The following is a 25,000-nucleotide window of genomic DNA, read 5'->3' as shown; positions in this document are numbered from 1 at the left end:
CCACGTATAGAGTGATGGAGGACTTTCGTGCTCGGGATACCGGTTTCCGGTTTGCTTCTTCGCCGATAATCTCGATTTTGCCCCGCCGCACCTGCGGTCTTTCCACCACCTCCTCCTCATCCTCCTTCATCTCTTTAACCTTCTTTCCTATAAAGATACGAAAGTGAAACGAAATGGGTACGATGAAAACGGGATATAAAAAGAGAGGAAGGAAGGAAAAGCGAATTGTCACGTCGTGGATTTTTTTTTCTTTTTTCTTTCTTTTTTTTCTCTTTCTAATAAAACCGATCGCAAAATCGAAATGAAATGGAATTCTCGTTTATCGAAGTTACTTAACAAGATCGAAGGCAAACGGATAATCGGACTCGTGAAAGGACGTTATAGTTCGATAAGTTGACCAGCCTCATTCCCAAGAGAGTATCGCGCCTGTCGTCTGGATTATCAATGCGCGTCGCGAATAACACACCCTCGAGAGTAAGCGGAAACGTAACACGAGTAAGCGAGAAGTGTGCTTTGTGTATATGTATGTATGTATTTATGTACGTACGTACGTGCACGCAAAAGCACAAAGCACATCGGAAAAGGGCTCCGATCTACGTCGGTGTTTGCCTCGTGGGCTCTATTAGGAAAGTGTGATGGAGTTTTGCGAGCGCGATTACACCCGAACGAGTATCACCCTTCGTTCCTTGTATACTTCGTGTCCCTTCAGACGAAGGGTTGGAAAGGGCTACACTAGTATTCTAGCCTTTCGATTTACGCCCGGCTAATCCGCCACATTGCGGGTAATGGCTGACAAAGAGGATGAATAAGATAGAAAATTACTTTGTCTATTATACTTGAACAATTATATATTCGATTGTGAATTTTAACGATTTACGGGCCTAATTATTAATCATCTTCGTTAAAAATCATCCTCGTTGTTGTATTTAAAAAATATTGTACGTTTTATTTCATAAACGTAGAAAGGCACGCGTCGCAAAAAGATGAAACCACCGGCGTAGAGAGAACGTGGCCATTTCTTAAGTGCATAATCGTGTGCTCGTCTCATCCATCGCGACGGATCTCGTTTTATCCAACGGCGCCCGCGGTGCGTAACTATCCTTTATTTGGATTTTTCGCACCGGCGGGGGCGGGATCACGGTAAACTTATGCTTCCTCTTGGAGAAAGAGACGAGATAAGGGCTCTTTTAGATTGACCGCTCGTCCTCAGGATGGCCCTAAAGCGGCACGTTTACCATCTCTCGCCTTCTTCTCGTCAAATCTTTTCCCTACATCTTTCCGACAACGTTTTTACAACTGCGTGCCGACCTATTCAACCTGTCCCATTTAACTTCCTCGTCCAAAAATAACTTTCCAAACTTTACTCTTTTGGACAATATGAAACATTACCCGAGAAATAAAACCATTATAAAGAATAAAAAGAAATTACTGTCTGTGTATGTTTATAAAAGCAATTAAAACAATTAAAACAAAAAAAAAAAAAAAAAAAAAGCAAAGAAAAAACGAAAGAGAAAGTATGATAAAGATGGAGAGATAGACAGTGCTAAGAGGAGATCGACGAACTTTTTTTTTTTTTTTTTTTTTATCATCGCGAAATAGAATACGCGATGGTTTATGGGTTTACACTATGGCGTGGGGATCTCGGCGAGTAGTCCTGGACAGTTTTTTATATTCCTGTGTTCTTCTCGTCCTCTCTCTCTCTCTCTCTCTCTCTCTCTTTCTCTCGCGCGCGCGTTAGAGTGGGCTCACCGTGTGCGCGGAATTTGAATCCTCTCGTAATAAAATCCGGGCTTTATGCGACGGCTCGTATCCCGCGTTCGTTGCTTCGTTCTCGCGTTCTTCTCGCGGAGCGTATGCTTGCACGTTCGTTCGTTCACGCGCACAAGTTTGTACACCCACACACTTTCCTCGTCTCAGCTCGTTGCTCGAACAGTATTAAGCTTCCCGAGCCAGCCCCGTCGCGTTTACAACACGCCGATGTAAATAATACTACGAAATTGCTACCAACCTTCTTCCTTTTATTTCTTTCTTCCTTTCTTCTTTTTCTTTGGTTACGTATTTTTATTATTCTTCCACCTTCTTCGTTTCTTCTTCTTCTTATTCTTCTTATTCTTATTCTTCTTATTCTTTACGAATTTTTCTTCTTTTCTTCTTCTTCTTCTTCTTCTTCTTCTTCTTCCATCTGCTACCAACTCCTTCTCGAATATAGCTTATAATAAAATTCGTCGATCGTCGTGCTAACAAGATTGCGTTCGATCGGTGATATAAATTAGTAGGCTCGTTTTAATTGGGATATATACATACTTATGCCTTTTTAAAAATTATACGGGCGATATAGTACATACAAGTGTGTACGTACGTACACCTGCTCGCAAAAGCTACGCTTCTGTTTATAATCCTATGCTCACACTGCGTCTCTACGAGCGTCCTTCGTCAACTCCGTGTAAGTTTTTTCTTTTCCTTCTTTCTTTTTTCTCCCCTTTTTTTTATGAGAATCAAGAGGATCTAAAGAACGAAAAAGAAGAGAGTGAGAGAGAGAGAGAGAGAAAGTGGTGGGGGGAAAAGAAACGACAGGGACCGGTGCTGTCCTACGAGTCCTCTGGTAATTTGTAATTCGCAGGTGGGAAACAAGGAGATGAGAGATATCGTGAAAGATTTAGTAGAGAGTGAGTGAGCCAATGAAAAAGAGAGAGAGGGAAGGAAAGAGAAAGAAATACGTGCCGCGTAGCTTGTTGCGAATTTTTGTAAACGACAGAGAAAACGCCATAGTCCATGTTCCCTTTGAATACCATTCGTGTTCTGTAAAGAACATTAGAATACCATTCTTGGATAATTTATCATAATCATATGTATTCGTATACATAGATACATATGATATATATGGATATAAATATCGATGATCAAATGATTTTATTAACAATAAGAATAAACACGATAGCAATTACGAGATCGTAGGCTTCGCGATGCTCGAATAGGCGACAATGCGAATCGCTTATTCGAGCGAGTGCTTCTAATCCGTCGTTAGCTTCGAAGGGGTCGACGATGTCGCATCCATGCCGGTGTATAATTACCCGGAATGGGTGGAGGACCGAACGTTGATAGCGAAGTCGAAGTAAATCGGATTACTCGGATATCATCTGCGTAATGTATGTATGCAGGCATGTATACACGTACCTCTCGCACATGTATTTAGTATATATATATATATTTACTAAATATATATATATACTAAATATATATATATATATATATATATATATATAGATGTGTGTGTATGTAATGTATATATAGTCAGTGCGAAGGGAGACCCTACGCGAGCTCGAGGGTACTAAGGGTGGCTCGGGACGCGATAGATAAAGGGTGCATTGCCGTGAGGGTGTACGCCGTTGGCCTCGCTTACGACATGTTTTTCTAGACAATTTGTTCGGCAACATTAATCACGACCGGAGTAACGTCGAAAAGGCGCTGGGATACGAAAGAAGGGCTCTGTGAGAAGAGACATACAAAAGGGATATTGCGAATGGACGATTTTTATTTTATTTTACTTTCAGATCTTTGTACATTGATATAAGGAAGAAACTTTTTTTTCTTTTTTTCTTTTTTTTTTCTTTTCTTTTTTTTTTTTTTAAAGGGGGGAAAAAAAGAAAAGGATAAGGAGTTAAAATCGTTAAAGATTTCCCGGCGTTGAAAATATATTTTGTTAGAGAAGGAGGAAGAAGAGAAGGGAAAAGATTTAAGTATACGAAGTATTCTTCCCGTCACGAAAATTTCTCATAAATTCGTACAAGGGACTTGAATGGAATTAGAAAAGATCTCTATATTCGTTTTCGCATTCGAATCAGAAAGTAGGTAGTTAACGTCGTAGGCAACGTTCGTTCTCTCGCGGTGCCGCTTGAAAATTACCTTCCTTATCGAGCACCGCCTCGTAATTTCGGATTAATCCGCATTTATATTTTAAGCCGCGTGCGGTACTCGCGTATCCGGTGCAATGGCTACGTCGTCGTAGCTCCTACGCCTTCTCCACCTCTAACACAAGCTACGAACACCGAACGAGTTCTACCAGAAAGTACGACACACAACGCACAATACCGTGAGATGATTATCTGGAAAACTAATTTCGCCGACGCGCGCGCGCGCGCGCGTGTTTGTTTCCACCCCACCGCCCTACCCCACCCGCAACCCCTCATCTCACACATACCACCTCCATTCCACTCACCCTCTAGCTACCGTGAAAGCAACGAAGGGAGCGAGATCGTGTATTGTTGCAATCAAGGCCGAGAACGAGATGATTAGTCGCGGATCAGGCGCAAGTTATTATGTCCCGAACACCCTTTTCCTCTCTCACCACCGTGTCCGAAACCCTCCGTTTCTTAATTTCCTGTGTACGCCACGATACGGACGAAAGAATTTTCCCTTTTAAATGTCCGCGTCGATGAAATAAAATAAAGTAAAAAACAAAGAGAGAAAGAGAGAAAGAGAGAGAGAAGAAAAAGGCAAAAAAAAAAAAAAAAAAAAAAAAAGAAAAGAAAAGAAAAGTAATTCGACTCGATTACCTCGTTTCTAATCTATATTAGTGTTAATTGTAAACGACTTGTTCTCTTTTCGAGGACAATTCCGATACCAGTGGAATAATCCTGTTCTCCTTAACCGATCATAGCTATGGAGCATTTGCAATAATAATCGGCAGTCGGTACGTGTTTCACGTGACGGGCTACATCCAGTGCATATGATCGTAACGACCATAGATTCTCCGTGAGGTTGCCACGGTTAACGTTGCCACGTACACTCGGTTCAACAGTACGGCCAAATTTCGAGCTAGGAAACTGGTCAGCCGTGGCTGATTCTACCGTCCATGGATTTCCACACTGACACAATCAAAACGCACACGTATAGGAACACGTCGGCTTTAGCACGCACGTTCGACGCGATGCTATTTGTAATTTTCATTATCTCGGCGTAAAGGGGAACATTTAGCCGTCGCAGCACGTAGGAAGTTAATAGGAGAACCGGGCCTTCGGGGAGCGCGTGGAAGCTACGTTTTTGGTGGGGTGCTTTGACTCTCGCCCTTTCCAAATTTCCCGACCCATAAACGGGAGCACACTGGTCCAGGTGAGGATTTCTCCTCTAAGGATCTTTCTAATATTTCGTTTGAACAGAAAAAAAAAAAAAAAAAAAAAAAGAGAAGAAGAAGATGAAGAGCTATAAGATGAAAGAAACGAATAGACGGATTCTCGTCCCTTGTAGTTGGTTCTATCCCACCCCATCATCTCTTACCCCATCCTTCCCGAGTTTGTCGATTCCATTCGCGACGCCGGACGTCGTTCTCGGACGTAACAACAATTTCCCGAAATCTGACGAAATTGGCCGTCGAGGGGTAGCGGTATTACCATCGGCAGGGGTCTTCGAGCGGCCGCGTAACGGCGTTTATTGACTGCTTTAAGGCCGTTTCTATGCGCGACACATTGTCGCTAAATAACGAGCACCCTTCCTCTCTCTCTCTCTCTCTCTCTCTCTCTCTCTCTCTCTCTCTGTCGCCTCTATGAAGATTTCTCCTTGATTCGGCACATGTCCGTTATATTGCGTGCCCAACGTATGTGTATATGCGTGTGTTTGAACGTCAGGAATAGGGAATAGTTCTCGAGGCTCGACAATAACATACGCCGGATACGATTCTCCAGCGACGTAAGGGTAGAAACCTTTGAGACTCGATGGTCCGAATCCGACGGTTAACGGAAGAGGATATTCGTTCTTCCTCGACGTGCTTAAGGGAGGAAGAAAAATCCTTAAGAATTATTCTTAGCTAATAACGCGTGTCACAGTGTTTTATCGGTCACTTGTATGATACACGAGAAAAATGAATGATCATTAAAATATACGTTTTATTTTATTAGTCAATAGTCAAAGGATTTATATTTATCGAAACATGAGGATCAAACATATAGAATAGTTTTAGCTTTCTCTGTTCGTTGTCGCAGTCTATATAACGACTGCGTCAGCAGTTGTTACATAGACTGTCTTGGGTGTTGGAGTTTAAGAGACTGTTACAAGCTGACGCCTTCGTCGTCTGTTCCGTGTGCAACGAAGGGACTTCGCGATGACGATGGGAGAGAATGAAGGGAACCGAAGGGAAATCAGAGAACGCGGCTGCTGCTACCGAGTAGGGTGTTCAAAGAGCTTGGTGGCGAAGGGTGTTAGGTAGCAGGAACGTAGCGGGTATCAACCCCTCGACCCGAGAACGAAATGAGTCTGACCCTGAGGAAGGTAGCCGGTGACAATCGGCTTGAGTACTCGGCTACGTACTACAAACGTGGGGTGTGCTCTGCAACGGCTGCGGACCCAATAACTTGTCTTTGCTAAGCGAGCAGTCCATAGGAGGGATCGACGAACCCTCAAAATGGCGACTGGCTCGACCAAGGTTTTGGATAAATTTGACTTGACCACACTGTTCAATATTTAGTGTCAATAACGTTGGGCCTTACGAAAATTGAAAAATCGAAGATAAATAATAATCTTATGTCCCTTTAATTGTATTTTTTTCTCATTTTCCTATTCGCGATCTTACAAGAAAATCATTAGGAAATATCATTAGTACGTTAATTAGAATTTAATCGACGAGAAAAATCACGAGTCTCAGCTCGTACGTTTTCCCGACTATATGGAACCGTAATTTCTCTGGAAATCCTTTTATTGGCGAGATCGACAAAACGACCATCAGCGCGAAACGACGCGCCGAGCACTATCGAGGTACGGGACAGGATTTAGTGGCGAGGCCGGCAAAACAATTATATAAATTCCGCGTGAACAGGAGTGGGGGGAGACTTGTGCGGTGGTGAGAGGGTTGGAAAACGAGGGGTTTGGAGGGAGGAGGTAGGTGGACGTCGGAATTTTCGGAAAAACCGTAACCGGCTGGGTCATAGATTAAACGCAGCCGAGCTGCACCCATCCGCAGGCGGTGCAACGTCGATGCGACGCAGCCATGCGGCGTCGGTGGCGTCGGCGTCGCCAATGGCCAGCCAGCGGTAGCTATCAGTGACACGTCGCGTGTTAAATCGCTTTGTTGACACACATAAGCTGTCTACGCGTATCCGATACGCGCGATCGCCGGCCTCGTTCGTTGCGTTCCACCTCTCTACTCCTCCCTCTTCCATCACCTCCAGTAGCACAGCATCGCTACCAGGTCAGGACCGTACGAATTTTTATCGCTCTCTTTCTCCCCTTCACGCGAGCGATCCATGTGTACGTGCAGTTTCATGATCTATATGAACAGTAAAAACAAAAAAAAAAAAAAAAAAAAAAAAAAAGAAAAAGAAAGAAAAGATAAGAAAAAATGAAAGAAAGGAAGAGACATATTTTTTATACAACTTCAAGAAATGATTAAACACTGTCGAAAGATTTTTATTTTGTTTCTTTTTATTTTTTTATTTTTTTATTTTTTTTTTATTCACCCTTCACAATTATCTCTACGATATCTATAAGAATTATATTATTGATATTACATGCGAAATAACAGATGGATGAATTTTGGGATTATTCGAAATGGATATGATCGGTAGCGATGTTTCGATCGTTGGACCCATCAAATCATTTTTCACCTACCCCTATCCAAGTCACCCTTTCCAATCGGCCACATTTTTTTTCCTACTCCACTTTCATACCACTTCGAAATGCTCTCCGTTTAATTAAGTAAACGAAGCATCGGTGGTATTCGTCTCGTATTATCTTTACGGTTCACCGCTCGTAGTCGTTCATAATTAACCTACGATAAGCCTTTCACCAACCCTTTACCGATTATTATTATCGGCTCTTCGCACGATCGACGAAGCTCGCCATTGACGAGACGCGAATTTTCGGAGGAAATTCGGAGTGCACTCGGTGGTGCATAGCGTGGACCATGAGTTTAGCCGTTCAGGAAACGCGATTACACGGTGTCGCGATGCGTACGTTCCTACAATGCTCATTGAATTTGTCCAATGGAAATTATATGTCGTTGGGTCGTTCTTGCCACGAGCTTGAGAGAATTCGAGGGGAGTCGAAAGAAGATTCTGGTACGATCGTTTCGGAATACATTACAATAAAATCGCGATCGTGCGGTACGATCGAAGAAGGCCAAAAAGAAATAAAAGAAAGAAAAAAAGGGAGAGAGAGTGAGAGAGAGAGGGAGAGAGAGTGAAAGGGAGAGAAAGACAGAGAAGAAAAGAAGAAAGAAAAGAAATCGACGGGAACGGTGCGTGAATCGGTTGGCGCATTATGCGCGGATAAAATGATTTTATCGATCGTAAATGCAACGCTAGGCAATACCCGATTATGAGTATCTGGATTTATAACGCGGGAGAGCCCGGGGCCGTCGCTTTTACACCTGGATAGGACGATAACCTTTTATCGACGTTACCTAACCCTCCCTCTCTCACCCTCTCCCTCTTTCTCTCTCTCTCTTTCTCTCTCTCTCTCTCTCTCTCTCTCTCTCTCTTTTTCTCTTTCTCTTTACACGTCTCCTTCTCTTCGATGTATATCTGAAAAGAGCGAGTCGCGATTTGAATCGAACGAGGTGTCAATTACTTTTATTACCGAATAAAAAGTCACGATTTATTTCGTGATTCCTATCGAGGGGATCGATGAGTATCCGATATTATTTTAATTCGAATTAAATGTAATTTTTGAATCATTCGATATCTGCGATCGCTTATATATTTAAATCGTAGAAAATATTCTTTCGACCCAGACGGAATACGATTAGGAATTTTTGCTTGTACTTACATGACCGATCCTCTATCCATTTTCTAATGGGCAATGATTATGGAACGACCTCTTTGCCTCTCCCTAATGCGGTGTGAACGTCGAAGCTCCGCATTAGCGTGCCTCTCTCGATGGTAGCTTGCTATAGGAGCAAAATTGATTACCAATAGTACTGGGAACACCTCCCCCCCCTCTCTCTCTCTCTCTCTCTCTCTATCTCTCTTGTGTCCGGACTGTAATGATGTTTTGATGCGAGGACCCTGGTGCGCCGTGTATCGACTGCAGTTAACTAATGGAAGCTCTCCGATAATTGCGAATGCCGACGAAGAGTAAATGTTGCTAGCACGACAGTAATCATCGTTATCGAGTTCGCATACCGTTGAAACGACGAATCTTGACGAACCGACGAGCACACTTTCGTTTCCTCCTTATCTTGTTTCTTTTTTTCTTTCTTTTTTACTTTTTTTTTATTTTTTTATTTTTTTATTTTTTTTTTTTCTCCCCTTGTATCATCAAATGTTACGATCAACGAAATATGAATCTTCACGAGGAAAATGTTCTCATTCATGTTATGAAAATAATAATAATAATAAAAAAAAAAAAAAAAAAGAAAGAAAGAAAAAAGAACGAAGAATGTTGTTTCTGGGTACTTACGTATCGCGAAGATAAGCAAATTCAAGTATTATTCATGTATGCGTTCAAAGTGTAGTAAATTTTACTCATGGTACGAAAGGTCATGCCGGAGACACCAAACCTGCGTTTTATGCGATTTTTCTCAAATAGCGACGTCATATGTTTTCGTCTCTTTCTCTCTCTCTCTCTCTCTCTCTCTCTCTCTTTTGTTCTTTTAAACACGAATAAGTAAGAAAATAAGTTACATTGTTCTATGTTTTACTATGAAATAATTTAGAATATTTGAATGACAATAATTCTTTATATACATATATATATATATATATAAATATTTCTGAAGTATTTAATTTAGCTATATTGTTTTAATTTTCTCTCTTTCTCTCTCTCTCTCTCTCTCTCTCTCTCTCTCTCTTTTTCTTTTCATAATCACGTTGAACAGGAACGTATCTCCTTTCATGAAAAATTCAAATTCCACTCCCCGATGACAATGCAAAGAGCTTTGGGACGTTCCTTCTACCCTCGGTAACATTAAAAACACGTACGATCGTTCCGAATGGCAGGTCTGTTTCGTTCCACGCGACGAGATAGAAACTACCCCCTCTGACGCCAGGCCACCCAGCGACTCTCATAATCAAAACTGCATTAAAATCGTGAAAGCACGGGGAGGAGCGCGAATGAAAAGTGTTTTGTCATCTAGGGTGCCGCCGGGAACCGCCTCTATAACAATATGCTCACCTCGTACGGGATATCCCTTGTTACGATGAAATACATTAATCTATATAATTCGATCGTACCAGGCTAATTTTTTCGTTTCTTCGTTCGCCCGGAAAATGGACAATAGGAAAAAAAAAAAAAAAAAAGAAAAAAAAAAAAGAAAAAAAGAGAAATCTATTTAATTTAATTAATAAACAATTAATCGAATTTCATTTGAATGTGAAATATCACGAACAATTTACGAGAGAATGAAATTTCATTGGATCTTGAATGAAAACTATTGAAATTAATTTGCAATTTTTCTATAAGGCAAACATATTTTTAGCGATTTTTGCGAATTTTGTGAAAGGACGTAGGCAGTCGAACGTGAGCAGAGAGAAAGAGGATGGTACTTGGGCAGAGTTCGGGCAGTTGCCAATAGTATTCCGTCCCTTTCTCTCTCTTTCTCTCTCTCTCTCTCTCTCTCTATCTCTCTTTCTCTCTCTCTCTCTCTCTCTGGGGTAGCTCGCCATTGTTCGGGCGATATTTCAGCCGCGGGGGTGGCAGAACCGAGGGCGGAGAGGAAGGCGGTTGGTAGTCAGCTGTCTGTGACACGCTGCCTACGCCGGCAAAGGGGAAGCAGAGACGCTTAGGAGCACCAGGACTGCTGGAAAGGGACCCTCGGTTTATGCACGCGAGATACTCTTTCATCCGACGATAGCCCTGACTTTGAAGAGGCTCTCTTTCTCCTTCTCTCTCTCTCTCTCTCTCTCTCTCACTCTCTGATTCTCTCTCTTTTTCTTTCTCTTTCTCTCTCTGTCTCTCTCTCTCTCTTCTTCTACTCCAGTATACTACCCTTCTCAACCAATCTCCGATTCTCTCGTAGTTCTCGATCGCCATTTTTACGGCACGTATTCCATCGATAATTTCGTTAACAGAGATACGATAAGTAGAATAAGGTAAACGCTTGAATTTTCGATGACATTATTACGATACATCTAGATATATCTGAATTGCTCCTGTTAATCGCACGATAGCGATTGGTCATTTATCACGTTTATTTCAAGCACGTTTAAATGAATTTCCAAAACGAATAAACGACGAGAACGGCCTTTTTTGAGGGGGTTTTTGATATTATACAAAGAATCAGAATGGAATATCTTGAAAACGTTTTAACCACAACCCGTCGGTTCACATTTGACTTTGACATTTGCCTACGCGTTTAGATGATTTAGACAAGTAGCATGAGCGTTCTAATCGATTCGACGTGTCCATCAACGATTCCCCGTGTAGTTTAAAACGTAAATGGAGCGTGATAAGGCGAGAAAAGCAAGTAGCGAGACAGAACAAAACAGAGAGAGAGTGAACGAGGTCTTCAGAGAAGAGGGAGGAGAGAGGATAGTACCAAAGAGCGTTTAATAATTATTATTCATAAGATTCTCTTACCGGTGGTGGGTCGGTGGCTCGTTCGCCCGTAAGATCGTGCAAGAAAGAGACGACGAAAGGAGAAAGGGGTGTACGTCTCAGGGATTGTTCAACTACCTCACGAATGAGCTAGCAAGAAGCTCGCAAGAAGCTCGCTTTTCCATTCGCGTTGCGGGGGTGTATTCGAGTCAGTCGAGTAGAAACCCAATCACTTCCGGCGTCTGCGCCCATTAGGGAGCCGCGACGCTGACGTCGGCTGACGTACGCTCTTCCTCCCCCTCCTCATTCTCTTTTCCTCTCTCTTTCTCCCTCTTCTCTTTCCCCTTTTTCTTCTTACTTCGACGCTATTCACATTTACCACCCTCTACTCTCTGCTTCTTCTTTTTCCACTTCATCCTCCGCTATAGTATCCGTTGGACCACGACCAACCACGAAACAAACCGCAGATCTATTGTTTGGAAAGCGTTCGTACGGAAACTCATACTCGAGAGCGTGGCTAATGACGTATCGAGAATGTTGTTCTCTTTCTATTTCTCCGCGTTTTCCTACCCTCTCGAGTAAAGCTCGATGAGCTGTCGTTAGTTTCTCTTCCGCAAAACTTTATCCTTCCACCTCAACCACTCATCCAACTCATTCCCATCTCATTCCCTTAACTCCGTCATTTTGTAGTTATTATTAAAAGAAATCAATGTAACGTGTTGATTATTAACTTGCTTTTTTTTTTCTTTCTATTCTTTTAGGTTCATTAATGCGAGGCGTAGAATCGTACAACCGATGATAGACCAGAGTAATCGAGCCGGTAAGTCGACACCAGTTTTAATAATGAACTATCAAACACAAATCCAAAGAAATATACTCACACGTACAATAATACACACATATATATATATATATATATATATATATATATATATATATATATACACACATTTATTTGCAATACCTGCGATATGTGCAATTATATAATAAAATTATATGGAATACATACAATACATATATATATGCAATAGATGCAATACGTGCAATGGATGTTGAAATTGATTTGTTTTATTACTTTTTTGATTTTATTTTCACTCAACTTCTTCTGCTGTTGATATTAATTTTGGCTTTAATCTTAATTTCCATGTAATATGCTTATTACTTTTTAATTCTAATTTATTTTTCATTTTATCAAAAAAAAAAAAAAAAAAAAAAAAAATTATTGCGAGCGATTTTATACGATAACTTTTTATTGCATCGCCTATTTGTAAATTACGATCATTATTATTATTATTATTATTATAAGATTAGAACATATATTAAGAATAATATAACGTAATCTCTTTTGCTCGCTTTAAATTACTTTTAAGTCTCAAGTCTCTTCAAATTTTCATATCAATTTTTAACGAATAAAATGGATTTATATTTTAATAATATAAAAGAGATACATTAGATGATTCGAATATATCGAAATCGATGATCATTATTCGTAATAAAAGTAATATCAATCAATAGATAATCGAAAAAGTGAGTTCACTACAAGATGTTCAATGAGTTTTGCGATCCTTAAAGACGTCACGTTTACGAGGAGGGAATCACTTCGTTTGCACTAAAAGGCGACAACAACGGGGTGTAAGGTTCTATCTCTCTCTCTCTCTTTCTCTTTCTCTCTCTCTCTTTCTCTTTCCCTCTCTCTCTTTTCTTCTCTCTTCCACACCGATGAGGTTCAAGGGTTCGGTAGTGATTTGGATGATGGTGAGAGGGTTCTTCCATGGAGTACAGGCTGGGCAGAGGTGGATAACGTTCCGGATAACGTTCGGATAACGCTCGGATAACGGCGGGATAATTGGTAGCGGTGATCAGACCGAGTTTTACGATCCGGCAACATGCGGCCATGGAAACACTCTCCCTCTCTCTTGCTCTCACTCTCACTCTCATTCTCTTTCATCCCTACCCCTAGATTCGTACATCCCTCGGTCTTTCTCCTACGCTTTCCAACTCTAAAGAGTCTTTGTTTCGATGAAATGGAGAGAGAAAGATATATATATATATATATATATATATATATATATATATATATATAGAGAGAGAGAGAGAGAGAGAGAGAAGAAAAAGATGGAAAGAGGAAAAGTGTTCTCGAGAAAAAGTTTGGACGAAGTACGAGGGTGGTCCGGCTAAACGGTCGAAGCACACCGAGGCCCGATTCGCCGCGTATTTTTACGACTACTCCTCTCATAAACACTCACTGAGTTACGGCTTGTTTGCTCTGTCCGAAAGTGGGCTTTAGGGGCGCTTTATCCACCATCCACCATCCACGACGCGTCCGTGTAAAGCTTGGTGGTTTCTTCCTTTTCTTTTTTTTTTTTCTTTTCCTTTGCTTTTTTCTTCTTCTTTTTCTCCTTTTTCTCTTCTCTTTCTTTAGGGAAAGCCAAAGATCGTTCGTTCTTTTCTCTTTTTTTTTTTTTTTTGTTCCTTCTCGTTCTCCCTTACCCATCTCTTATTCACATTTATATTCTTCCAAACTATTTTCTACGTTTTCATTCGTGTAATCACCCATTGTAAAAATTTTTTCCAGTTATTAACAAATGGGATCAATGACGTCAATGATAATTTTAGATTCATATAGTATCAAAGGTACAACAAGGTTCGCTCGTTCCTCCAAGAGAGTCTTCCGAAGTTAAGCTTCGAAGAGAGGACGAAGGACGAAGAAGAAAAGAATGAGAGAGAAAGAGAGATAGTGCGAGATAGATATAGATAGATAGATAGATAGATAGATAGATAGAGAGAGAGAGAGAGAGAAGGAGAGAGAAAGAGTGAGAGAGTTAGTCGCTTCACTCGCCTTCGGTTAAAGTGGAAAGTCGTGTACAAGTTAGATTATAATCCTGAGTCAATCCTGATCGTAGGTACGTCGTTTCAACGGCGGATATTCGACCTTTTCAGCCCTTTCGTTTCAACGCAACTACTTCCTATGTTTCCTCGCTTCTCTCTATTCCGAGAATGTCTTCCTTTCTTTTGATTTCACGGAACGATAATAATCAAGGAATAACGAAAGGGTCCCAGGATGGTAACGAAAATTTTCGTTTAGAAGAAAACGTTTGCCAAGAATTTTTCCAATACCAATCCCTTTTTCTTTTTCTTTTTCTCTCGACGATCGGCAGTCCATTAAAGCTTAATAGCCGAGGCATTAGACCCCAGGGCAGATTTTGTACGAACGGAAACGAGATAAATGTATCTTTCAAATGTTCCTGCTCCCCCGTGGCCGCGTTCAACCGCGTGATCGATTTCTCGTAAAGCTCTTGTTTTTTTTTTTTCTTCTTTGTTTCTTTTTTTTTCCTCTTTTTATATATATATATTTTATATATATAAATATATATATATATATATTCCTCTTTTTTTTACTCTCTTTCTCTTTCTTCCTTGGACGTGCATATCGTGATTCGTTGCAGCTTTAAAACACCAATGGCGGTAGATTCAGGGATACAGAGTCGTCGACATTAATTCGGAATGCATTTTGAGAAGAATCCTTCTCTGTCTGTTTGTCTCTCTCTCTCTCTCTCTCTCTCTCTCTGTCTCTCTCGGTCACAGCGCGCTTACAATGGCAACAACAACGTTCGACGGGATACTTGGACGACGAGGAGGTTCCTTCGTGTCGAGCTAATGATGCTCGTCGTACGGATCATCAATCATACTTTCATTACGTGGATCGCAGCTGCGATGTGCTCCACATTGACTCCGAGAGTGCCGGGAGGCATTGTTATTATTCCGAGTGCTCGAGAGAAATCTGTACAAGCAAAGCAAAGGCAGCATCTCTTTCTCTCTCTCTCTCTCTCTCTCTCTCTCTCTCTCTCTCTCTCTCTCTCTTTCCCTTTCTGTCTGTTTCTCTCTCTCTTTTTCTTCGTTCTTTCTCTCTTATCGACGATAACGCGTCCTGGAAGTATCGCGATCGTCGAGTTTACGAGCTCCTACGTACGGTAACGCTCGTCGATCCTTATCGAGACTCTCTTCGTGGAAGAAGCCATCGAGATAATACCTTCTTCTTTTTTAACTTGCTCTCTCGCACGCACGAGTGTGGGCGATGCACCGGTTTATACCTCAAATTGGTCGCGGTGCCCTTTATCCCACGATCGAGATGTACATATCTTGGATGGGATATGTACACCGAACCTCTGTCAAATATCGAGCGAGATTATACTCTGGGTGGATTCTCTTTCCATCGTTTTCGGATGGTCAGTTTCTCTCTCTCTCTCTCTCTCTTTCTCTTTTTTTTTCTTTTTCACTCTCTCGCATTTTATGCGCTTGAGTTTCTTTCATAGCTGCTGTTGCTGTTGTTGTTGCTGCTGCTGTGTTGCGTAGGCTCCGCTTGATTCGCGCCTTGATTCGTCCCTTGATTTACCGCATCCTGCCGGTAAAGATATTCTCTCTCTCTCTCTCTCTCTCTCTCTCTCTCTCTCTCTCTTTCTTTTTTCTCTCTTTCGATCGCACGATCATTTTTATTTCATCGTGTAAATCGACTTAGCTACTCGAGATGGGACAATGAGAAGAGAGAACGTTGATCTGTTTGAAAATTTGTGAGTATAGTCATTCACGGAGAATTAATCAAAATAAATTATAAAGATAACGTATTATCGGTCAGTTCTTGGTTTAAAGCAGACTTAAAACTCGAAGACGGCAGGTAGGATACCGCATACAGTTACTGGTATACCGGTAACAGTAGTAGAATTGCTATCCCTTCGTCCGTTCCCAGAACGACGCAGTAAAAACGTAACAGCGCTCCCAAAGTACCGTAAAGCTGTGAACGTACGGTGCATTTCGTAACGATAGCGCGATAAAAGGCGTCAACTACCACCTTCGTACAACTTACACGACTTACAACACAACTTACAAAGGAGAGAGAGAGAGAGAGAGAGAGAGAGAGAGAGAGAGAGAGAGAGAGAGAGAGAGTTGGTTAATCCTAAAAAGTAAAAAAATAAGAAGAAAGAAAATAAGGAAAAAAAGAAAAAAGAAAAAGAAAGAAAGAATAACCAAATTTATTCCTCGATTTCTAACCGAGTAATTCTAAAAAATAAAGAAAAAAGAAAAAAAAAGAAAAGGAGAAAAAAAGAGGGAAAAAAGAAAAATAAAAGAAACAAATTCACTCGTTGATCTTTAACGTGCGATCATTATTGGATTATCGTGGAATAATGATTTCTTTTTTTTTCTTTTTCTTTTATAGATTTAATTATTATCATCATCACAATGGTGTGATTTGTTATTACCTTTTGCAAAAGAAAGAAAGAAAGAAAAAAAAAAAAAAAAAAGAAAAATCATTCACTCGTGGTTCATCCGTTTCGGTTTATCTTAAGTCGAGAAAAGGAGATCGCTGTGACGATAGTTCGATTCGTGTTTCACGGTATTGTGGAGATAAAAAGGATCCGGCTTCGGTCGGGGATGAAAAATGTATTGAAAATTAGGTGAAAGCCATCGAGTGAGCAAAGAAGTTGAGAGTAGGTGAGGGGATGGGGGTGGATTGGTGAAATGCGACGGATCGCTTCCACCTTTTTCCCTGGTGAGTCTCCTAAGGGTGGACACGGTCCATCCACACGATTCCAACTCTTATCCGGTGTGGGCTCGGAGCTCCCGATGGCGTAGAAAGCTTTTTTCCAGGGAATACACGACACGGGATATATTCGAGTTTTGGTGGTGGAGAAGCAGTTACGTCGACCCTTCCTTTACGAATCTAGTCGCGGACCATTCGTCACGCACTCGCTGAGAGGCTCGCTCTCCGATAAGCGAGCAACCGATCCCTTTTCCCCTTCTCCCTTCCTTTCCGTTCTTTCTGGATATAACCCATGCGGCTTTGCTATCTGCAGGTCCCTCGTAGCCAGAACTCTGAGGGTACACACACTCTCTCTCTCTCTCTTACATGCATCTATGTATATACATATGTATATATACACACTCTCTATCCTTCTCTCTCTCTCTCTCTCTCTCTCTCTCTCTCTACGTCCCTGCATCGTCGTCCCTTCCGCGAGGACCATCAATCAAGCTTGTCAATTTGTAATGGCGATTCTCTGTGTCCATCTCGGCCGGGTCCAGACGTCTCACCCCACGCCTTCACCCTCGCTCATCTTCTCCCTCTCTCCCTCTCTCTCTCTCTCTCTCTCTTGCTCTCGTACTACCGTTCGAGGAGAAGTAAGAAAGACGAAGATCTTTGGTCAGCAGTAGAAAGCCACGCTTCAGCCTCCGGGTCCGATGGGACGAGCATGAAAAGAAAGAGTGAGAGAATGAGAGAGAGAGAGAGACAGAGAGAGAGAGAGAGAGAGAGAAATAGAAAGACTCTGTACCGAGTTAACCTTCCCCAACCTACCACCATCTTCTTCTATCCGCTAAATAAAATGAATGCCCTGGGATCGGAAATACTCTGGATATTGTGTGGAGAAAAGCCGAGACGAGTTCGTTACTTTTATTTCCTTCGAAATGGTTCGTAAGTTCTGGTCAGTTTAAAGGGAGTCAATTTTAAAGAGTACAGCAATACGAGATGCAACATGATGAAAGAAGATTAGACGATTCGACGATATGAAATATCATTCGAATTGAAGTCCTTAAATAAGGAATACTCTAAGGACAAAAAGGCAAGAGAATTTGATGGAGCGAAAAGGACGAAGGAACTTCTCGAAGACCCTTCCGCTTTCCTTCGTAGGAACCTTTTTTCTACATTTCGCGTCACGTAGACGTGATATAGAGTTACTTAGAGAGCCGATCCCCCGCGCATTATGGCCCGAGCCCGTTTGAAACGTGCTGTTACGGCTCTCCTTATACGACATAGATCATGCGTTAATTGAAATGGGGTGCATGCGAGCCCGTCCTCGAATACAAACGACCGATTTATAGAAATGTTATTATTTGCCGAAAGAGAGAAATTAGAGTGGAATGATGATATGGAGTTCGAGATAGATTAGCTTACTTAGCGAAGGAAATTATCTTCCGGCATAATAACGTTTCATATAAAGAGCCATACGAGCGATGATATCGTACACATCAAATACGTACGCTATTCTCATTGTATTTCAATAGAAACGATATAATAAATTATATGGATATTTAATAATATTTAAATTATTATGGAAGTGTTACGTTTGAAAAAGGGTAAATTGGAATTACTATGAATACATATAAAATCATGGCCGTCCATTTAGACGATCTTCAATTTCCTCATTCTTAGTAGTTCATCAAATCTAATCAAAGGTTACCGCTTATGGTCTATCTTACAGTAGCTACTGATCGTTTTCATGTCGCAAAGGATACATCCGTTGGTATGCATAGATCGACTCGACAGGGGTGCTTCGACCAACGGAAATGAAGTCTTGGACGGTCACGAGCGGTATGAAAAGATAAGGTCCGAGTTGTAGAGGGTGCCTACGGATTCTTCGTGCCTCCCCTCTCCCGTCTCTCTCTTTCTCTCTCTCTCTCTCTCTCTCTCCTTCGCACGCTAGGTTTCTCGCTAGCTACCAACTAGATTTTTCATGTCGTAGATCGCGTCCGGTGTATCAGAGCTTTCGTGTACGCCGAGAAACCTTCGTAGGTTCCACGGGCTACCCATCTAGGGTGGACCTATCTTATCGGGACGGACATAATGGCCTGTTCTATCTCATCTCAAGTCTCGTTGACCGTTTGCCCCTAGACTACTTTCGCCATCAAGACTGTTACGCTGTAATGGTAACCAGGAAGAAGACTACCGAAGAAGAGAGACCGAGAGATGAAAGATCGTTATCGTGAAGACGCATCGACCGAGTTAACCGTTAACCGTCGTCTCCATCGGTTATTAGATTCGAACCTCTCGATCGTGTTCCAACAAAATTTCAACTCCATCCTTCGATATATTTTATATATATATATATATATATATATATATATATATATATTATATTCATATTTTATAGGAATATTTATATAGAAAATTTTTTATAGACGTCTTGACCGTTTATAGATCGAAAAATTTGTCTTAATCGTTAAAAACATTGGGAACGTAACATCGAAATAAATAAATCGACTTTGGATTATATCGCGAACAAGACGGCATGGAAACCGAGTTATCCGGCAAGTTTCTTCGCGACGTTTAAACGACCGGGGGCCGGTGCTACGGAGCTTATTTATGTCAGTCGTAAGGAGAGACACTTCCGACGTTTGTGGCTCTCATAACCTCCGTTTATTGACACTGTTAAGAATGGTTTCTATAATCCGCGGATCGCTCTCTCCAAAGAGCGAGAAAGAAAGAGGATGAGAACGTAGAGGAGTAGCAAGAGGGCACGTAAGTGTGACCTGCGGTCTACTGCGTCGTTAAATCTGCCACGAAATGAAGATAGGAGAGAGAGAGAGAGAGAGAGAGAGAGAGAGAGAGAGAAAGAGAGAGAGAGAGGTTTTACAATTTTATATTAAAACTTAAGAACCGCATTACGAATCGAATTGCCAACGTGAGACACCTAGATTATCGATACTACTATCCCCTAAATTTTCAACGAAAAAGTTATGGTTTCGTTTTGATCTAACAAGATATATAAGTACAAACATACGTGTTAGTCGATACTTCAACGGAAATGGAATTAGTCCTAACGAAAGAAAAAAAAAAAAAAAAGAAAGAAAAGAGGAAAGAAAAAAATAATAAAAAAAAAAAAAGAAGGAAAAAAGAAATAGAAGAAAAAGGTTTTACGTAAAAATGAATTACGGTTAAATTAATAAATGTTATCATTCGACGAAAGAAAATTTTATCTATATCTTTATTTGGAGCTAATCTCGATGAGTCCGCCATCGCGCACATGTCTCTGACGTAAAACTTCATGGCTTGCCGAGATCCGACATCGAAGACGTGGATCAACGGCGGGCCACCTTCTTAATTATCATAATTTATGGCCCGTCGGTTAATTAAAATATCTAAATACCGTATAGCTCGAAGAGATCGAGGAATATATATCGCCGACTTGGTCTCTCATCCGCGTGCTTCGTACCTTATAAATATTGAGAACTTTTATGGACTATGTGTTCTTTTCTCTCTCTCTCTCTCTCTCTCTCTCTCTCTCTCTCTCTCTCTCTCTCTCTCTTTCTCTTTCTCCCACCATTTGTTCGTCTCGATCATTAATTATGGATCGCATCGACGAGTAAAGGAACCAGTCGGTCGCGAGGTAGTCATCGAGTTTTAGCGAATCTTCGATCCGGAACCTTCGATCGACCGACCAACCGACCGACCAACCAACCGACCGATCGACCGATCGACCGACCGTCCGTCCATCCTCTCCGATGAAATTTATGTCGGCTCGCTCGAAGTAGGACCAAGGAAAAAAGAGGAAGGCTGAAGAAGTGGGTTAAAATATGCCAACGCCGACGTCTTAAGAGGAATGGGGAGGGGGTGGATCAAATTAATTTCGACTTGTCACGCAGACGACATCCATAAATGTAATAGCTTCTTTGCTCATCTTCGTACGTATCTCCATGCCTTTTCTCTCTCTCTCTCTCTATCTCTCTCTTTCTCTCTCGCTGTCATTCTGTTCGATGCTTAGGTCCATGAACCTGTCTCGCATAACAAAATATTTAAATTGACAGACGAATCGAGCGCTCCTGGAATATGGATTTCTTTGACATCCGACGTGTACGATCAATTCTTTTTGTTATTTTTTTTCTTTTTCTTTTTTTCCTTATCACTTCCAAGTATTACATTTTTAATTCATTTGATTAACCATAAGTATCGTGATTATTTTTATCATCGGGGAGCGAAGAAATTTCATACGAAATTTTCGCTAATTCTTTCTCTCTCTCTCTCTCTCTCTTTTTCTCTTTCTTTCTTTCCGTATGTGTGTGTGTGTGTGTGTGTGTGTGTGTTCACGATCGATGTCCATTCACGATTCCTGGATACCCGTAGAAACGTTAAAAAGAACCGAAAGCCAAGCTGGAAGCAAGCTTGGGTTCGGATCGCTACTGGCTGTGGCTGTGGTTGTGGACGTTAGGAAGGGAAGTTGCTTGCTGGAGACAGCGGAAGAAAAATAGCGGAAGTCATCGACCTCCGAGGGGCTATATATCAGAGGGTCGCTCGGAGGACGGGGAAGGAGTGGGAGGTGACCACCATACTGGCTTTGTGTGCGTACCCCTTTTGTGTATGTCTCTATGTGTGTATGTGTCCGTGAGTGCCTGTCTATGTATGTGATAAGATGAAAGAGTAAAAAAGAAACGGAGTTTTCAGAGCGAGTTTCAGAAAGAAAAGAAAGAAACGTATGACAATATGGTGAGAATACCGGTTCTGAATCTAGGATAGTAGTTCGTACGTTCCATCATTCGCAGAAGATTCAATGAGAATCGTAGAAAAATGTGCTCGTTTAGTTGAGAGAAAGAGAAAGTGAGAGAGAGATAGAGAGAGAGAGAGAGATAGAGAGACAGAAATAGAGAGAGAGAGAGAGAGAGAGAGAGAGAAACTAGGCAGCAGGCGGGCGAATGAGTTATTAGATCCGGCGTATCCGGTATTGCGTCGCGGATGACCAATAGTTTCATCGAGGGATTGTTGAAGGTTCCGGAGCACATTTCCGGTTTCCGTTCAGCGAATCGTCCTTTCCCCCTTCTTCTTCTCGCTCTTCCCTTCTCGACGAATACATCGAACATAGTTTGCTCACGAACTCCTTTCTCTTTCCCCCCCTTCTCACTCTCTCTCTCTCTCTCTCTCTCTCTCTCTCTCTCACTCTCACTCTCTCTCTCTGTCTCTATTTCGAAATGTACAAGGAAATAAAGGAAACACATAAGGGAAATCTTGAAGAGCTACTTTGTCTTCAAACTGGATACGTTATTTTATTTGACAAAATCTTTCTTGGGATCGATCGTTTGTTTAAAAGAAAGAAAAGACGAAGAGAAAAAGAAAAAAAAGTAAAAAAAAGAAAAAAAAAGAAAAGAAAGAAATCACGGAAGAACAGTTGTAACAATAGAGCGTGCGTGAGATTCGTTCTTCTTTTCATTTCTTTTTTTTCTTTCTTTCTTTCTTTCTTTCTTTTTTTTTTTTTCTTTTTTTTCTTTATTTTTTTTTTTGTTTCTGTTTCACAGCAAGTGCCATAACGCAAGCCACTTAATTAAGTCGGCAATTCTAGGCAACCCGACGAAGTCGACACTCGGTGGTACTTCCTTTAAATCTTGCCAGAAGTTCGTTAGAGGTGCTCTCGGTTGGCACGGTGAACTCTGGAAACTGATGGTTGTTACTTAGACTGCTCATATCTATCAAGCTTCTCTCTCTCTCTCTCTCTCTCTCTCTCTCTCCCTCTCTCTCTCTCACGCACATAGACATACATACATACATACGCACATACATATTACCTTCCAGCCTCCTTCGTAACGCTTCTCTGTCGCGGTTTTAGCACCGTTCTCCCCCGTGAAAGCCTGGAGAAACTCCGGTAACGTTAGGTATACCATCTCCAACACGGCAAGGAGGAGGAACTCCGTCCGAGCGAGAACTATCGTGGAAACTCTCCTGCCTCGAAAACTCCCCACGAACACTCGGCTCTGTCGCCGGCAACTAACTTTGCCAGAGAGGTAGCATCCCTCTCTCTATCTATTTGTCTTTCTCACTTACTCCTCGAAGGAATCCTAGGTCGTCTCGAATTCGGTAACACAGAAACCACATACAGTGAGAACCAACGCGAGACTCACCGTCGCTTTACCTTCGAGTACTCGAAGGTACCTCCTATCTCCTTAAACACAGCCAACAGGCACCTTACGGACACATCCAGTCTGGCCACAAGCGTAACTTACTACTAATGCCATTCTCGTGTTCTTCGGGGAGGTAGGTTTGAAGGAGGGAGGGAGGGAGAGCTAGGGAAGAAGGCTTGGGGGAGCCAAACCAGTAGTATTCCGAATTTCTCACGTCCTCTATGATTTTCGCGGGCGTTTACTAAGTTCTCATTTGGAGGACTGGTTGAAATTCAACGAGACTCTTACTCTACCTCGTTAGATCGTTAACCCTTAGAAATTTGTGGGGAAAATAAAGGAAGTATCCCTGTTGTCAAACTTACTTATGTAAGATTCTGATCTACTCCATTTTGTGAACGTCATCGACGGGTTTAACAACGAAACGGATATATATATATATATATATATATATATATATATATATATATATATCTTTCTTCCCTCTCGAGCCACGGGAGAATACTTTCTCGTACAGCTTAAGAGTCCTAGCAATTAACGACCGACTCGTTTACTTCCAACGCCTCTGTACACGTTTCGGATAGTTCCTAAATAAATTAACGAACGCGTAAACGTATATGCGTATATATAGAAATAGTAAAACTTACACGTCCCGTAAAATTTTCTGGCTGAGCTAGAAAAGGGGGATATGCTGGCAAGAAGCTTTTGTAGATTTACGCGGTGCCGAAATAGCAAGCAATACCATAGTCTTCTTGGTCAGGGACAACTTTTATTGCATTACAGTGTACAGTGTTTTTCCTATCTCCTCGTGGTCTCGTTATACCAGGATTTAGCCTCATCGAATTGACCCCACTTTGGCTTAGGTTTTCCTACAAGGATATCGTCTAAACGAATTCCCAGAATGACTCTGAGGAGACGTCGATCTAATGATTGTCACTGTTCAATAACATGAAAGAGATCACGTGTTATACGAACGCCTAAACGTTAAAGTTAACATTAACGTATGGGAGAATGATAAATAATTAAAATAATAAGGATTTAATCGTGCGAGACGAATCTCCGCGTTTGAAAAAAAAAAAAAGAGTTTCGTTTTGCATTTAACACAGGCGTTTTCGTTCGTTAATTTGACTCGTGTAAATCAAGTCGGTGATCAAAGAGCTCGGTTAAGAAAATACCGGCAATAAGATTGACATATTTATAATACGTAGTCTTTTGCCGATACATTTAAAAGCAATCTCATGAACGTATCTAGTCTCGATCTTCGATCAACGTATATTTCTTTCATTAACTTCCTTCTTCTAGATCATGCTAACCCCGACGGAAATTTTCGTAATTACTGTCTAACGACGATGGTCTTCGTCCCGTAGTAAACGATATCAAAGAAATCGACGAGATCGATCGTTGCTCTTAAGCTTGAAAGTTGTGAAAGTTGAAAGATAATCTGTTTCTCTTTTTCCCCATACTCGTTTCAAAGAAAAAAAAAGAAAATGGAAAGAAAGAAAGAACGAAAAGAAAGAAAGAAAAAAAGTAAAAGGAAAAAAAAATCTCTGACTACTAGAGAGTCGTCGGTATAATATGCAGAAAATAATCACCGCGATCCAATCAAAGGTAAACGCGCTTGGTCCACAGAGAGAAAGAGAGAAAGAGAGAAAGAGAAAAAGAGAGAGGACTCCCTAACGACGCGATTTACACGTTGAGAAAGAGACGAGTTCGCGCAAGTCGTTTCGGTTCACTGCGAGGAATCCACTGCTGAAGATTCACCCCTCTTTCTCCTTCGATTTAAGAGAAGAGAGAGAGAGAGAGAGAGAGAGAGAGAGAGAGAGAGAGAGAGAGAGCTATTCCTTAATTTCCCATATTGTGGTCCGTCCGAGCTATCCGTAGGCACCCC

At 41.4% G+C, this 25,000-nt stretch overlaps 1 protein-coding gene across 4 annotated transcripts in view; it reads left to right on the top strand.

Moving 5' to 3' along the window:
* hth (Meis homeobox homothorax) overlaps positions 1-25,000 on the top strand; it is a 380,579-nt gene that overhangs the window by 345,470 nt on the left and 10,109 nt on the right. For all 4 annotated transcript variants that reach the window (XM_085662034.1, XM_085662033.1, XM_085662032.1 and 1 more), the window contains one exon: positions 12,225-12,283. In XM_085662034.1, coding sequence (XP_085518160.1) covers positions 12,225-12,283 — 59 coding nt within the window. The remainder of the gene's footprint in view (positions 1-12,224; positions 12,284-25,000) is intronic.

The sequence above is a fragment of the Vespa mandarinia genome, chromosome 16 (genome assembly GCF_050613455.1).
Source record: "Vespa mandarinia isolate Hongniang chromosome 16, ASM5061345v1, whole genome shotgun sequence".
NCBI classification, from domain to species: domain Eukaryota; kingdom Metazoa; phylum Arthropoda; class Insecta; order Hymenoptera; family Vespidae; genus Vespa; species Vespa mandarinia.
Note: the sequence above shows the minus strand (reverse complement) of the source record. Positions and strands in the feature narration are given on the sequence as shown.